General features: G+C 46.1%; 1 protein-coding gene across 3 annotated transcripts in view; it reads left to right on the top strand.

Annotated features, from left to right (window-relative positions):
- Window positions 1-11,685, top strand: part of ME3 (malic enzyme 3) — a 175,006-nt gene extending 163,321 nt beyond the window's left edge. For 2 of the 3 annotated variants that reach the window (XM_033120709.1, XM_033120710.1), the window contains exons 9-15: window positions 2,969-3,066; window positions 3,352-3,465; window positions 5,143-5,248; window positions 5,843-5,985; window positions 6,523-6,696; window positions 9,912-10,010; window positions 11,361-11,685. In XM_033120709.1, the coding sequence (XP_032976600.1) occupies window positions 2,969-3,066; window positions 3,352-3,465; window positions 5,143-5,248; window positions 5,843-5,985; window positions 6,523-6,696; window positions 9,912-10,010; window positions 11,361-11,522 (896 nt within the window). In that variant the 3' untranslated portion in view covers window positions 11,523-11,685. The remainder of the gene's footprint in view (window positions 1-2,968; window positions 3,067-3,351; window positions 3,466-5,142; window positions 5,249-5,842; window positions 5,986-6,522; window positions 6,697-9,911; window positions 10,011-11,360) is intronic. The other variant, XM_033120711.1, reaches the window with a different exon arrangement.
- The last annotated feature ends 3,921 nt before the right edge of the window (window positions 11,686-15,606 follow it).

The raw sequence follows: 15,606 nt of genomic DNA, 5'->3' as shown, positions 1-15,606 counted from the left end.
CAGACAACAACAAAAACAACTCTACCAAAATGTATAATAAAATGCAACTATCTTTCCAACAAATGAAGACATTCTACCTACTCCCTGAAATGGGGAGAGGCAAAGTTTCACAAGTCATTTTATTCATCTCTGAAAGAAAGCCACACTATCCATCTCTGGGCAGATGAACTATTCTTAAAAACTCAGTCTCACTCACATTTGAAAATTCGGTTACCTAAAGACTAAATTGTAGAATTAACCTCCAACAAAACTTATATAAAGTAATAAGAGGAAGGAGAAGGGAGAATAAATTCACTAATATATGCCATTATGTATCACATAATAATCAACGGAGAAAAGATGCGTGGCTGCTACATTCCTCATTTCTATAACCAGTCATAAAGCCATAGTTAATGATTATAAATTTCTTCCTCAACCTCCCATTCTATGCTTTCTTGTCTTCAGACAGGACCTCAGCTTGCCAGGATTCTTTACCTCGTAGGATGACCCAAACCTTCATTTCTGAGGCATCTCAATCCTCAGGAGTCCTGCCTCTCTTTAGTTGTAATAGTATGCATTAATATTTACTATGAAGCATGGAAGTATCATCAGACACCCCAGAAGATCTGGGCTCTGGTATAATCCTCCCTGCCCCCAGTTTCCCTTGGTTATCAGGATGAATCAACACAATCGGTAAAGTAACCCTCTTCTTTGCCCACTGGTTTCAAGGCAAAAAGAGCACCAAGTGGCCAGGTGGCAGTCTCAACTCCCAATTCAATGAAACCATGTGGTGAACTCTGATGGAAGCATATATCTTTTGGGAATCAGGACCTCCAATTCAGAGAGCACAGTGTTGAAGGGGCAGGAAGCAAAACTTTGGCAAGTGAGTCAGGTAAAATGGGGAGAGGAGCCACTTCCACCTCAACCCCTTGATTTCAGACCCAAGGACTCTGGCTGTGGGATTGGGAGTACAGTGTATTGTTTACTAAGTCAAATCATATATGGCATTCTGTAAGATAGAGCCTCACCATCTCCATAGGGTGTTACCTCAACTAAGTCTTAAGTAGATCTGCAGTAGCCCATTCTACCATTCTATTAAGCCAGCTACTCCTGGGCAGTATAGTACGTGTTAAGACCACTGAATTCCATGAGCCTGTTGCTGCTTTCCTATTACTGTGAAATGAATTCCTTGATTAGAAAGAAGCCTGTTGTCTGGACTATAGCAGGATGGTGAGTAGGCCTTCCAAACATCCACAGACGATGGCACTGGCAGGGCATCATAGACAGGGAAGGAAAATCCATATCCAGAATATCGGTTCACTCCAGTGAGGACAGATCTCTTTCCTGTCTATAATGGAAGGCATCCAATGTAATCATCCTGCTGCCAGATGGATGGTCCTTTCAGGGAATGGTGCCATATCAGGAGCTCAACGTTGATCTCTGCCATTGACAGGTTAGTTTTTCAGCAGTAGCAGTAGCAGATCAGCCTTGGTGAGTGGAAGTCCATGCAAACCCTCCATCCTTGTCACCATGGCTACTTTGTACATAAACTCGTTGAGCAAACCCTAGGTGTCTGGGGAAAGATGCTGACTGACAAGCACAGGACATGCCACATTGTTCACCTGATTATTGAGAACCTATTCTCATCACACTTTTTGGTGAGCTTTTACATGGGGCACAGATATCTTCACACACTGTACCTGTTCCAAGAGGTCCATCCACACACCCCTTCCCCAGACTTCCTCATCACCAATCTTACTATTCTGTTCTTTCTAAGTCCCTGACCATCCAGCGAAACCACTAGCAATTGCCCATGAATCACTTCCATCTAGCTATCTCTTAGACCAAACAACCAAGGACACTTAGAGTCATGTCCATGGGGAAGTAGTCCACCATTACTCTTTAGGACTACCTTTTATTGGGGCTGTGAAGCTACAGCCATTCACTTCCAGTTGATGGAAGCATATTATTAAGAATAACCTATAAACCAAGTCCAGGTTATTTTCTTCTTGGTCAGCTGGCGAGAAGGAATTCCTGTTGAGGCCTTAGGTGTAGATTGAAGGAGGAGTAGGTGTCAAACGAATCTGAGCCACCTGTTCATGCAACTTACTCTCCCTTCTGGTCATGCTCACGCCATTTGACAATGGGATGCTTCTAGGCTTAGCCAACCTTACGACTTAGTGGATAAGATAGGCACCTTAGTTCATATGGTCACTTAATGTCTCATGGCTGGTTTATGGCCTCATTTTTTTTTTTTTAAAGATTTTATTGGGGAAGGGGAACAGGACTTTATTGGGGAACAGTGTGTACTTCCAGGCCTGTTTTCCAAGTCCAGTTGTTGTCCTTTCAATCTTAGTTGTGGAGGGTGCCGTTCAGCTTCAAGTTGTTGTCCTTTCCGTCTTAGTTGTGTCGGGCGCAGCTCAGCTCCAGGTCCAGTTGCCGTTGCTAGTTGCAGGGGGCGGAGCCCACCATCCCTTGCGGGACTCGAGGAATTGAACTGGCAACCTTGTAGTTGAGAGCCCATTGGCCCATGTGGGAATCGAACCGGCAGCCTTCGGAGTTAGGAGCATGGAGCTCTAACCGCCTGAGCCACCAGGCCGGCCCTATGGCCTCATTTTTAATATGTTTTTATCCATTTATTCCTTAAACAAAGACTTTCTATGAGGCTCACGCTTTGTTTTGGATTCTATTATATTGGTTCTTGTCATTTCATTTGCGAACGATGGTGGTAGCAGCACCTGACTCTCTGATCTTCTCTCCCAGGGTTGAGTAACAATCCAGGAGCTGTTTCCCAAAGTAACAGTTATCTGCAAAAGAGGGCATGGATTTGCTTTAAAACCTGCATGCCTACAGGCTTGACTTCGATAAGGACTAAGGAATGTGGCTTGTTCCACCACAGGTCCTGGGGGTGGGGGGATTCTGCCAAAGGTCTTCTCTTGGAGGCTGGGACCCAGTGGCCAGAGGTTGATCTTAGTCCACACCGTTGCAGGCACAGCCTCCGTCGCTGTGGCAGGGATCCTGGCTGCTCTGAGAATCACCAAGAACAAGCTCTCCAATCATGTATTTGTTTTCCAAGGTGCAGGTGAGGTAGGTGCCATCAGGGGCTCTCTACTGTTGTTCCAGTAGAAAAATAAGAATGGGTGTCAAGGAGGGGAGGTGTCCTGGGGTTCTGAGAAGAGGAAGAAGCACAGGTGTGTTGTGATAATTGCAGATGCCTTGGCCCCAACGTTTGGATGACTCAAGGCAAGGATTTAGCTGGGTCTCCTGGAAGCAGAGGTGGGGGGAAGGAGAGAGGACCTTGATGAAGCATCTGATAAATGCCAAGTAGCTGTTTGCCCTGTGTCTGAACATCTGCCATATGGTACCTCCCAGGCAGCCATGGGCATCGCCCATCTCCTTGTCATGGCCCTAGAGAAAGAAGGTGTACCCAAGGCAGAGGCCACAAAGAAGATCTGGATGGTGGACTCCAAGGGACTCATTGTCAAGGTACTGTCAGCCTGGAGACCTCGATGTTTTCTGACACCTTCAGCTATTGGGAGTGGACAGGATGAAGTCTCCAAGGACCAAACAGCTCAGAGAGAATAGAGGGCAAAGGGAGGGCAATGCCCTAACTTCCAAAGCAAAAGACGCATCATAAAGTAGCCTTAATTTCTCTTGTCCAAAAGCTCTGAATATGGGTGCAAGTGTGTGTATGTGTGCCCCTTCCGGCCTGCTCTCCCACCACTTCCTGCCTTGCACTAACCTCCAGCCACACTGAATCATAGTTGTCCAAAAGTAACATGCTGTCTTCCACATCTTTGCACATTTTCTTCTTCTGCCTGAAATGCTCTTCTGTCTTTTCCCACATGCCCACTCTCAACCCTTAACACCATCATTTCTTCCTTTTCTGATTTAGCTCAAATGTTACCTCCTCCAAGAAGTTTCCTCTTAGCCTCTGGGTCTCAATGAATTTCCTACATCAATGGTCATGTAGCCTTCCCCCTCCATATACTGCACTTACCACATAGGGCAGTTGCCCCTCTACTAGTCTGTTTCCCTACTAGGCTATATAGTCTTGATGTCAATGTCTGGTGCATGTTAAGTATATAACTACTGTTTAAGGTATGAGTGAAAAAAAATGAGAAACAGTCCAGCTTCTGACCGGAATGTGGTGAGGGACACAACTGGATCACCTCCTCTCTTAGGACTTCACTCAGAGCTCCAAGTTTTAATTCCCAGAATTTCACTAACATGGACTGTCAGTGAGAGATGGAAAAGATGACTGAGATAGGAACAGGGGAGGTGTGAGGGGCCGTCGACCAAGAACAGCAGAGACCCCTCAGCACAAAATGACCTTTCTATTCCATGTAGAACCAGATTGCTGCTGGAAGCAACTGAGGCCTGGAGAGTCCTCCGCCCACCCCAGGTCATTCCAGAGCATAATCCAGGCAGAGGTCGGGGCTGCCACACTTCCGTCTTGCCCATCTTTCAACATCCTTTTGCTAACCCCTTTGAGCTCACCCCTACTCAGAACTCTCAGAGCTGATGTCTTCACTCTGGTTCTCATGAGGGCAGCTAACCCAAAGGAGTCATCAGAAACATCTGTACCCATTTACCAATCTGTCATCCACTGACTCCTATTAGATGAAAATGAAGGCATGTGAAGCTGGTTGGGCACAGCCAGCCATGGTAAGCCTGCTCTAGAGCTCAGCCTACTATTTTTCACAGGGAGGTTAGTGGCTCTTGTGAAATGTATTCAGATTAGCTCCCTGGCCCTAGGTGGCTGAGGCCCCTTTCCTAACTGGATCTAGGGGCTGGATGTCTTGGGACCAAGAGTCTTAGTCAGACTCAGACATTTCCTGAGAGCCTTTCTGTCCTGGCCCAGGAAGTTCATGACCCCAGCAGCTCAAAGAAAGATTTTGTGGATTCTCTATATATAGTTTGGATTAAATAAATACACACACACACACACACACACACACACACACACACACACACACACACTAAAAATCTTTAGGTTCTACCAGGAAATCTGATCGAGAGGATGGGCCCCAAGCCTTCTGATAGCGCAGACCAAAGCACAGGCCTCAGCAGGGAACACTCTCAGCGTCTCCGGATGCATCCATGACCCTGCCTAACAGTTCTCACCACTACAGCTGCTTCACATTTTTCCTTTCCCTGCAGGGGAGGAGCCACCTGAACCATGAGAAGGAGATGTTTGCTCAAGATCATCCCGAGGTGAACTCCCTGGAGGAGGTGGTGAGGCTGGTGAAACCCACAGCCATCATAGGTAGGAGGAGGGAGGCAGCCCGCGGCCCAGCCCAACTAACCCTCTTGACTTGCAGGTGGAGACTGAGGCTCAGCAAGAGGACATAAGTGGTCCATGGAAACACAGCTCTTCCCCTATCCCATGTGCAATTCAATACCACACACTTTTATTGAGTGACTACTGTATAAAAACCATAGATCTAAGGCATCGAGTTGGGGCTAAATGGTGCAGTTATGCAGTGGAAGAGCGCAGGGCTGGTGTCTCTAACCAGAACGACAGGAGCACTCCTTCCTGAGGCGGGGACCGTGGCATCTCTCCCTGTACTGAGGCAGCAGCCCAGTCTAAAGGACAATGCCAAGAATGCCTTCCCAGGTGCATCTGAACTGGGCAGGGACCTGCAGTGGACCAGTGGTCCCTTGGAGATTAACAGGAGGTCTCAGCCAGCTCAAGCAGAGAGACCCTTTCTCTTCTGCTCCCTCCATCTCTGTGGCAGATGCCATCCCCGAGACGCCTGAGTCTTTCACGTTGCACCTAGTTCCCCACGACTACCACCAGGAGAGGAATGGGTTGTTTCTAAAGAGTAGGCATCCCCACTACCCCGCCTTTTCCCTATAGGTGTTGCCGCCATCGCAGGAGCCTTCACGGAGCAGATTCTGAGGGACATGGCCTCCTTCCACGAGCGCCCTATCATCTTTGCCCTGAGCAACCCCACCAGCAAGGCCGAGTGCACGGCTGAGAAGTGCTACCAGGTCACCGAGGTCAGCGGGGAGTCCTTCCTTCCCCAGGCTGAGAGGACATAGTAACAATAACTATGAGTAACCCTATGAGGGTGAAACACATCCCCCAGTTGCTGAGGAGCAAACTGAGGTTCAGAAGCATGTGGTAACTTGCCCAAGGGCACAGAGCTAGTAAGGAGTGGAGCTGGCCCTGAAACCCAGGTCTGACTCCAAAGCCCACGCTCTTACCATTGCGCTATATGCTCAAGGTTCCCCTGATAACACAGAGCCTCCAGAACCCGAGGCATTTGCAGACTCTAGGCCACGTGCATACCTGTCATGTCCTGGCTTGGCCCTCCCAGGAAGTGACAGGTAAAAAAGGTACACTTTCACCTTTCAGCGGTTTCTTGGCTACCAGGTAACTCAGTGGGACTAAGCTTTCTGGTCAAATGAACAAAACACAATGCTGAGCCTTTGGGAGAGGATGAAGAAAGGTCCAATGTTTGGGATAAGATTAGGCCACCTTACTGCCCAAAACCGATCTCCAAGCTCCGTCTCTGATTTTCTTCCTGCCTCCAGGGCCGAGGGATCTTTGCCAGTGGAAGTCCTTTTAAGAGTGTGACCCTGGAGGATGGCAGGACCTTCATTCCGGGACAGGGAAACAACGCCTATGTGTTTCCGGGAGTAGCTCTGGGCGTCATCGCCGGCGGGATCCGGCACATCCCAGATGAGATCTTCCTCCTGACGGCAGAGGTAGCACTGTCCCTGCTCCCTACGTGCACCCAGGGGAGCCTGTGACCTACCCCACGTCCCACACCGGTCCCCCAAAGATTCCTCCTCTCATCTCTTCTACCAACCTGCCCCCAACCCTGGCAATGGATCCCCAAAGCACTTGAACCTCAAGCGTCTCTCAAAATCACTTTGCAGCTTGAACTTCTCTCAAAACACACACAGGGTTTTTAAGAGGGGATAGGAAATAGTCGAAAGCAGGGGTGTTAACAGAGCATTGGCTGTGAGGAGACATACCTTGTACTGCTCCCTGTCTCCCAGCAGTGCCTGTCTAGATGCTCAGAACAGAGGAGTTGCCCCAAAGTTGCCACATCTGAAACTGTGGGCTCATGGACCATGATAGGCAAGGGGTTCTTCCAGCCATGGGTTTTGACCACGTCACCGGGATCCCTGCTGGCAGAATAAGCCCCACGAGTGCAGCTTCCCCTAAGGAAAGGGATGGGTTGCTTCTCTGGTTTGCCTGCTCTGACTACAGATATCGGGGTGTGGGGGTGCACCTGCTCCAGGTATCTTACTAGAAAAGCTCCCAGGAGGGTTCTAAACTGGACACGATGAAAATAATGAAAGAATTCATTAAGAATGACAGCCCACATTCATAATAATGGTTATTAATAATAATAACAGTTATAAGTGGCTCACGTTTATCGAGTGCTTACTAAATGCCAGGCACTTCACATTTAACCTCACTCTGAGGCATAGAAATGTCTCCGTTGGGAGGTTACACTAATCAGAGCTATGAACATATACAGATATTAAATGTATTTATCTCCAATGAGCTCCAAAGGCTCTACTGTGATTTCCAACATCCATCTGCATTTTCCAGCAAAACCAGCAAGACACGCAGCCCTGTCCAAACCCACTTCCACGAGTCCCACAAGGAACTGCCTCATGTACTAGGTTCCTTTTTACTCCATCTTGGGCTTTGAGTGCCAGCTCTGCAAGGCCATTCCGATAACGTCTCCTGGAGGTGTTTCAGCCTCCCTCAAACTATGTGCACACTAGCTATGGCTTCGTGCAGTGGTTCTGTGTCCTTCCTGTCGAAGTGCTCTGTGTTTGTATTTTTCTCGTTGCCATGGTCAGTGGTGGTGATGTCTGCCCTATGGCCACAGGCAAAGCTATCTGAAACTCCCATTGATTAGGCAGAGTCGGTCTGAAAGCAAGTCCCCCCATTGTGCAGAAACGTGGGTGCTAGAGACTTCCTATGTAACCCCCAGAGACAGTCTCACCCTCTTCCCCACCTCCCTCCCTGTGCTGTGGGCCAGTCCATCTCCATCGTTACAAGAACAGTGTCCATCTCAATCTACTTATTAATCAACCTGCTGTGAGCAGGACAAGGTCCCTCCCCTCCAAGAGCTGACAATCTGGTCTTCAAAGGCCTGACAAGTTATGTTTCTGAAAAGGGTGCTTTTATTGAGACAATTTAAGTCAAATCTGTTTTTTCCTATGGAAAAAAATAATACAAGTTTTAGGAGATTTACGTGGACAAATTCATTTCACACTGACAGCTCTGTAAAATACGTATAGCGATTATTCCTACGTTTTAGACAAGCAAAGTGAGGCACAGAGGATTTAAGTAACTTGTTCAAGGTCACTGGGCACGTGATGACCAGGGTGACCCCAAGCAATGTGACCGCAAGTGAAGCAGAGCATGTCCAGTGCCCAACGCCTTAGCAGTGACCACAGATACATGATTTATCTCTTCACTCTGCAGAATAACTTTTCTAGATGCAGATCTAGCCATGGAGGTAGATCCTGATTCCCTCTGATCAGTCCATCTCCTCCATAAAGAGAATCCTTCCAAATCCAGAGCAGGCCGTCACCATCCTCATTTCCGACTGGTGTATGGCTCCTCGGGGCTTACAGGATGACGTGCAAACGGCTTCCTACGATTTCCATACAAGGCACTTCATCACCCGGCCTTCTTTCCTCTCCAGCCTCACTTGTACCCTCTCCCTACCGTCTACATATCGTCTAATGTTCTTTCTTCAATCTCTTCTTCTTGCTCTTTCTTGCTCCCTCTTCTCTCTCACCTACGAGAATCTAATGTGCACGTGCTATTCTCGTTCCCCTTCTCAGGTAATTCATACTTTGTCCTTCAGGTCTTAGCTTATAGCACTTCTTCTGGAAAGCCTTTCCTGTACACGGCAGACTCCTCTATGTCTATATGTCCTTTCTCCTTGCATTCACTGCGTTATAATTGGTATAATTTTAATTGTCCACTGACACCAGTCTCCAGGAGGGCAAAGACTTCATGGCTTCTCCACCATGGATCCTCAGCACCTAGCACAGAACGTGGCACGTCACAGAACTCAGTGAACGTTTGACTGAGTGGAAGGGAGAGAAAGGAATGTGAGCATGAGGCAGCAGAAGGGGAGGCCCACTTCCCCGTTGTCTGCCAAACTCTGAGGAGAGACCAACCCCTTTACCTTGCCCATTCTGGGACACACGTTCCCAGGCTTTTCCCAAATTTAACTTTGACACAAGAAGCTCTTGCGGGAGTAGATGCAGAGCCGCCACATTAAAGAGGCTTTTCTGCAAGGCTGGCTGAGCACCAGTGCCTGAGGCTGGAGGATGAGGCTTGGGAAGTAAGCTGCCCTCCAAGACAGGCTCTGAACAAAGGAGGCAAGCTGTGGAGGGCACTGTGTTCAGGGTGATGTGCTTAAGGCATTTATTCAGGTAAAGTCTAAGGCCCATTTGTGGGGCTCACTGGAGAAGAAGCCTTTCCTCAGTCTGGGACCAGAGCTCAAGGAGCCCTGAATACAGAGACCGATGGCCTAGGTGAGCACCCAGGAGGTTACCAAGGCCATGGGAGAGGCTGGAGTTCAGGAAGTAAGGGACTCAGGGGTCCATGTGCAACAGGCTAGACCAGACAAGGGGAGATCCCAGAGTCTGCTTTGCAAGCCATGAGTTTATTTGTCTTGGTCTTAGTGATTGTTCTCTTGAATTCAGAAAGCCTCAGGTTGTTTTAAGCCTCAGCCAGTCTCCTAGTACAGAAAGGATGGGTCCTGGCTTAAGCCCAAGCATTAAGCTCCCCTGGGGCCACGTGGTAGCAGAAACAACAGTGAGAAATGCAGAGACTGGCCACCTTTGAGGGGTGAGGGGGGTCTCTGGTGTAATGGTTTGGGCTTGTTCTGAGAAGGCAGAAACTGAGCTTGCGCCTCTTGGTTCTCTCTCCCCAGAAAATTGCCCAGGAGGTCTCTGAGCAGCATCTGTCCCAGGGGAGACTATACCCACCGCTCAACACCATCCGAGATGTGTCTCTGAGAATCGCCATCGAAGTAAGGGGCATCCTACCCCCGAAATATGAGTACTGAGGCTAACTGACGTTCTCTGACTGCGGAGGGTTAATGGGATGGCAGCTATGGAGACATCCTGAGCTCCTGGGGCTGCACTGCATACAACCCAGAGGCTGGGTGACAAACTCCTGCCTGCAGCTCGAGCCCCACCCGCAACGCCCACTCCGGCCACTTCTGGGAATGGTCCTGGCTTTCCCTTCAAACATCAGGCAGAAAGGTCATCCATAGTTTTGTGGACCGGAACGTGGGTGGAATTTTTTTTAAATGAATCATAAGTGCCCATTTATACAGAGAGGGTAACTTGCATACCACTAGGGAAAGAGCTCAAGCTGGGGAGTCCCAGCTCTGCCAGTCAGCAGCAGAGTCACCTGGGGCCAATCGCTTCACTTCCTTGAGTCTCAGTTTCCTTTCTTTCCAAAGAGGCCAGTAATTCCCCTCTCCCAGAGTTGTGGAGAAGATTATAAGAGAACAGTCAGAAAAGCTCCACACTGCCTTCTGGCCAGAGCAGATGCTCATTCCCCTCCTTTCTCTCAGAAACGCTGGGCCCTGGGATGATCAGGTTCATGGAACAGTCCAAGGAAAAATGTCACCCTAGAGACCACGCAGAGATGACGGGTTTTCAAAGAATCAGAACATGCTGCAATAAAGACTGGCCCAACATTGGGAACTGTAGAATCTGGACGATGAATACATGAGGGTTTCCTGTACTGTTATTTCTATTAGTATATGTATTTTGCATTTTTTATAATCAATTTTTAAAATAATTTTATAAAATACATTGCACAACAGCACTCACTCCCCATGACTTGTCCATTGCAGGATCACCCTCAAGACCAATAATCCAGCTTTCCCTTGTCCAGTTCCTTCCTTTTTGGGACATTTAGATTTACGCTGTTCTGATGTCAAATCTAATATCCAGATAACAATGTCCCGACTGCCTTCCAATTCAACCCACATTTGGGGCGCGGGGAATATCAGGCACTAAACATTTTTTCTTGTTGCCTCACTTTATTCTCACACCACTCTAAAGAAAGATGTTATTACTCCCACTTTAAAGATGAGGAAACTGAGGCTCAGCAAGGATAATGTCACTGCTGAGGACTCACAGACTGTTGGAAGCAGAGGCAAACTCTAGTCTGAGACCTCTTGACTCCAGCCCGGTATCTGGGCAGGAAGCTCATCTTTCCTATCCAGTGGCTTCATGGGCCACAGCTCATGAGAGGCACACGTCTGGTTCTTCAGGGTATATTCCCTTCCACACGCCCCAAGCAAGGGCACTTAAGCAGACTGCTCCTTAGATCTAGTTCCTCAGCCAAACTTGTTTTTCCCTAGGTTCTCAACTTCGCGTATAAACACAGCCTGGCCTCCTACTACCCAGAGCCCAAGGACAAGGAGGCTTTTGTAAGATCCCTGGTCTACACTCCAGCCTATGACTCCTTTACATTGGACAGCTACACTTGGCCCAAGGAAGCCATGAATGTTCAGACGGTCTGATGCACTCTCAGAGGCTGGTGCGTGGCTGGATGAAGCCCAGCGTAACACTGACAATATAAATGGATTCCAAAATGGCCACCCTTGTCACTGTGTTTTTCCTTTGAACTTTCTGGTGTGAGGGGAGATGCCCAGGCATACAGTAAAGGAGAGCCTCGTCCCTGAAGGCCCTGAGTTCACTTTTCTACAACCCTCCTCTGCCTTCCTTCCCAAGAATTTCTTCAACTATTCATTACCAACTCCTGGCAAGCCCTGGTGGGAAATCTAGAATACTGCCTAGAACTCTGCTTTCAGAGCTCAGGGTCTAATGGAGGAGATGAGATATGGACAAAATTCGTTGTGCCACAAAGGAGAAAGTGGTAGATCCATGAAAGAAGTACAGATAAAGGTCAAGGGTGCTCAGAGAAGGGAGAGGATACTTCTTATGAGGACATAAGAAAAGGCCTCAGGGGGAGCAGTGTTTGCACTGCGTCCCAAGAATGAAGGATAGGTAGGAGTCATGGGGAAATGAGGAATGTGAGAGCAGCCACTGGTGTGAGTGTGGCCCATCCATCAGGGAGGTCAGTCCCTGTAGGAGGAATATACACCCTTCAAGTCTCAGATGGGTGTGGCTGCTGAGTGGCTGGGGGCAGCTCACTAACTAATCAAAATGGTCACTGCCTTGTGGGTTGCCGAGTATGAGACATTCCTTTTGGGTTATTACTAAAAGGAAAAACAGAGAAATGTGGGTGGGGAGGGTCAGCAAGCCAAGGAGTGAGGAGGAAGAGAAGCAGGGAGGGGAAGAGCACCACAGGGAGTCCTAGGGAAGACTTGATTTCATTTTCTTGACTTTGGGACACTCACTCTTCCACCCTTCACTCTCTGAAATAATTCAGCACACCAAAACAGTGTTCTTATAGAATGGTGTCAGTCTGTCCTGGGTGTTTCTTAGACCAAGTTCAACCATAGCCTTCACCTTCCTCATGTCCAGCAGCATCCACCATGGGGTGGGGGAAGAGCCTGCAGTCCCTGCAATCAAAGACTTGCTGAATTGCTAAAACCTACTGGGATGGTAGCTTCCAAACTCACTGTATAACACAGGAAACAATAAACCATGCGTAGGGACCCACCTCTGCCCACCCTGCTGCCAGCTCAGCCTTGGGATCCCCACTGCCCACAGTAAGTGAGTAGGTCCTAGAGGGCCACCTCTCACTGACAGGCTAGGTGACGTTGGGCTCCTAGGAGAGTAATGAGCAGAGACACCAGTCACCCTTAGCCCAGGTCTTGTTCTAATATTTGCTTCCTTGGCGCTGGTGCCAAGGATATCCTGAGAAAACATCCCTGTTCTATCATCTCTGGGCTCTTAGAAGATGAGAAACTCTTCAAGGAGTGGAAGAGTAAAGTTGGACTCTGAACACCAGGGAACCTTTTATATAGTCTTTTTTCTACATCCTGTTTAAAACCTTCCTCTGTACCCCAACTACAGTTCCTTTATACTCAGTGAAATAGAAAAGAAGAGAGATAATCGATGAAACAAAAACAGGTTCTTTGAAAAGATCAACTAAATGAACAAACTTTAGCTATACTGTCCCAGACAAAAAGAAGATATAAATTACATTTCCTTTGTCCAACCACAATGAACATCTTGCTGGCAGTAAACATATACACTCTCAGGTCTGTGTGACCACACATGCTAGGTCTCCACCTGGAAAGTCCTTCTCTCTGCTTCCCTGCCCTTTATCAGTTAAATTTCAGATTACCCCAGCTTTCTGCCTCGAGACATCATTCATCCTTGGAGTTCAAATGCAACTGACTCCACAAAGTCTTCCTGGACAGAATTAATAATCAAATTAGAAATCAACAACAGGGGAAATAAATGGGAAATTTCCAACTATTTGTAAATTAAACAATACATAACCCATAGTTCAAAGAAGAAATTGCAAGGTAAATTATATATGTTGAATTGAATGAAAAAAGAAACAAAACCAGAATTAATGCACTGTAGCTAAAGCAGTGCTTAGAGAGAAATTGTATAACTTTAAATGCCTGTATCAGGCCCAGCCTCCTCTATCCCGGAAGTTGATGCCCCACGCCCGACCGCAAGCTGCTTGCCAGGGGTGTCGCCTCAGAGATCTATTCAGGCTGGGCTTGCGACTACATCCGTCCTTGGAAGAGGAAAAGAAAAAAAAAACATAAAAAGAAACAGCTAGCTCAAAGTCAGAAAGTTTTAGTTACTGGGGGAAAAAATGCCTATATCAGGAAAAAAAAAAAAGATCTCAAAGCAATAACATAAAATGCCTCAAGAAACTAAAAATGAAAACCAAACACAATCCAAAGCAAGCAAAAACTAAAGCAGAAATCAATAGATCCATGCATAACAAGTAAAGACATTAAATTAGTAATTAAAAATCTTCCCACCAAGAAAAACCCAGGCCCAGATGTCTCCATTGGTGAATTTTATCAAATATTTAAAGTAGAAACAATACCAAGGCTTCACAAACTCTTTCAGGAAATAGAGGAGGAGACACTTTCCAAATCACTCTATGACAATGGTATTACCCTCGTATAGAAACCAGATAAAGACAACACAATAAAACTACAGAACAATGTCCTTCATGAATATAGATGCAAAATCTTAGACAAAATATTAGCAAGCCAAATCCATCAACATAAAAGAATTACATACTATAAACAAGTGGGATTTATCCCAGAAATACAAAGTTGTTTTAACATTTAAGAATTTATCAATGTAATATATGATATTAAGAGTGAAGGACAAAAACTACAAGATCATGTCAATGGATATGGAAAAAGCATTTGAAAAAATACAACACCCATTTACAATAAAATCTTCAACAAACTCGGAATAGGAGAAAACATCCTGAACCTGATGCAGAACCAAAGGCTGACATCATAATCAATGGTGAAAGAATGAATACTTTCTCCCTAAGATCTGAAACAAGGCAAGGTTGGTTTTTGCCACTTCTGGTCAGCATGGAAGCTCTAGCCAGTCAATAAAGAAAGAAAAAGAAATGAAAGGTGTCCGGATTGCAAAGGAAGAGTAAACTGCCTTTATTCACAGGTGACATAATCACGTATGTAGAGAATAGAATAGTGCTTCTCTCTTCCTTTCCTCTCCCTCCACCCTGCACCCCAATAAATGAGTTTAGAAAGCTCGTAGGATGCAAGGTCAATATACAAAAATCAATTGTATTTCTAAATACAAGCAGCAAAGAATCTAGAAATGAAATTAAGAAAACAATTCTATTCATAATAATATCCAAAAAATACTTAGAAATTTAAGAAGTGTAAGTCTTGTACACTGAAAATTGTAAAACGTTGCTGATAGAAATTAAAGAAGACCTAAATAAGAGTGTTCCATGTTCATGGATTTGAAGACTCAATATTGTCAAGGCTACAGTTCTCTCCAAATTACTTACATATTCAATACTACACTTACCAAAATCCTTGCAGCCTTTTTTTCTTTTTTTTTGGTAGAAATTGACAGACTGATCCTAAATAACAAACTATCCAATTCCAAAACCTACTATAAAACTACAATGATCAATACTGCATAGTTATGTCAATCAGTGGAACAGAGTTGAGAATTCATGAATAAGTCCTTTCATTTATGGTAAATTGATTTGTCAACAAAGTTACCAAGATAATTCAAAGGGGTAAAGAATGGTCTCTTGAACAGATGCTGCTGGTACAACTGGATAACTACATGCAAAAAACAAAAACAAAAAACTAGACACTTACTCACACCATACACAAAAATCAATCAAAATGGATCACAGACCTAAATGTAAGAGCTAAAACCATAAAATTTGTAGAAGAAAATACAGCAGAAAAATCTCTGTGACTGATTGAGTTCTTAGGTACAATTTAAATGCATGATTCATAAAAGAAACTGATAAATTGTACTTCATCAAATTTTAAAACTTTTGCACTTTGAAGCACACCATTAAGAGAGAGAGAAAAAAAAAAGACCAGAAGTAGACTAGGAGAAAATATTTGCAAATTATGTATCTGAAAAAGGCATTGGATCTAAAATACATAAATAAGGGCTGGCCCGGTGGCTCAGGAAGTTGGAGCTCCATGCTCC

This window comes from Rhinolophus ferrumequinum, chromosome 11, assembly GCF_004115265.2.
Source record: "Rhinolophus ferrumequinum isolate MPI-CBG mRhiFer1 chromosome 11, mRhiFer1_v1.p, whole genome shotgun sequence".
Classification (NCBI taxonomy): domain Eukaryota; kingdom Metazoa; phylum Chordata; class Mammalia; order Chiroptera; family Rhinolophidae; genus Rhinolophus; species Rhinolophus ferrumequinum.
The sequence above is the reverse complement of the archived record's forward strand: the minus strand, read 5'-3'. Positions and strand labels throughout refer to the sequence as shown.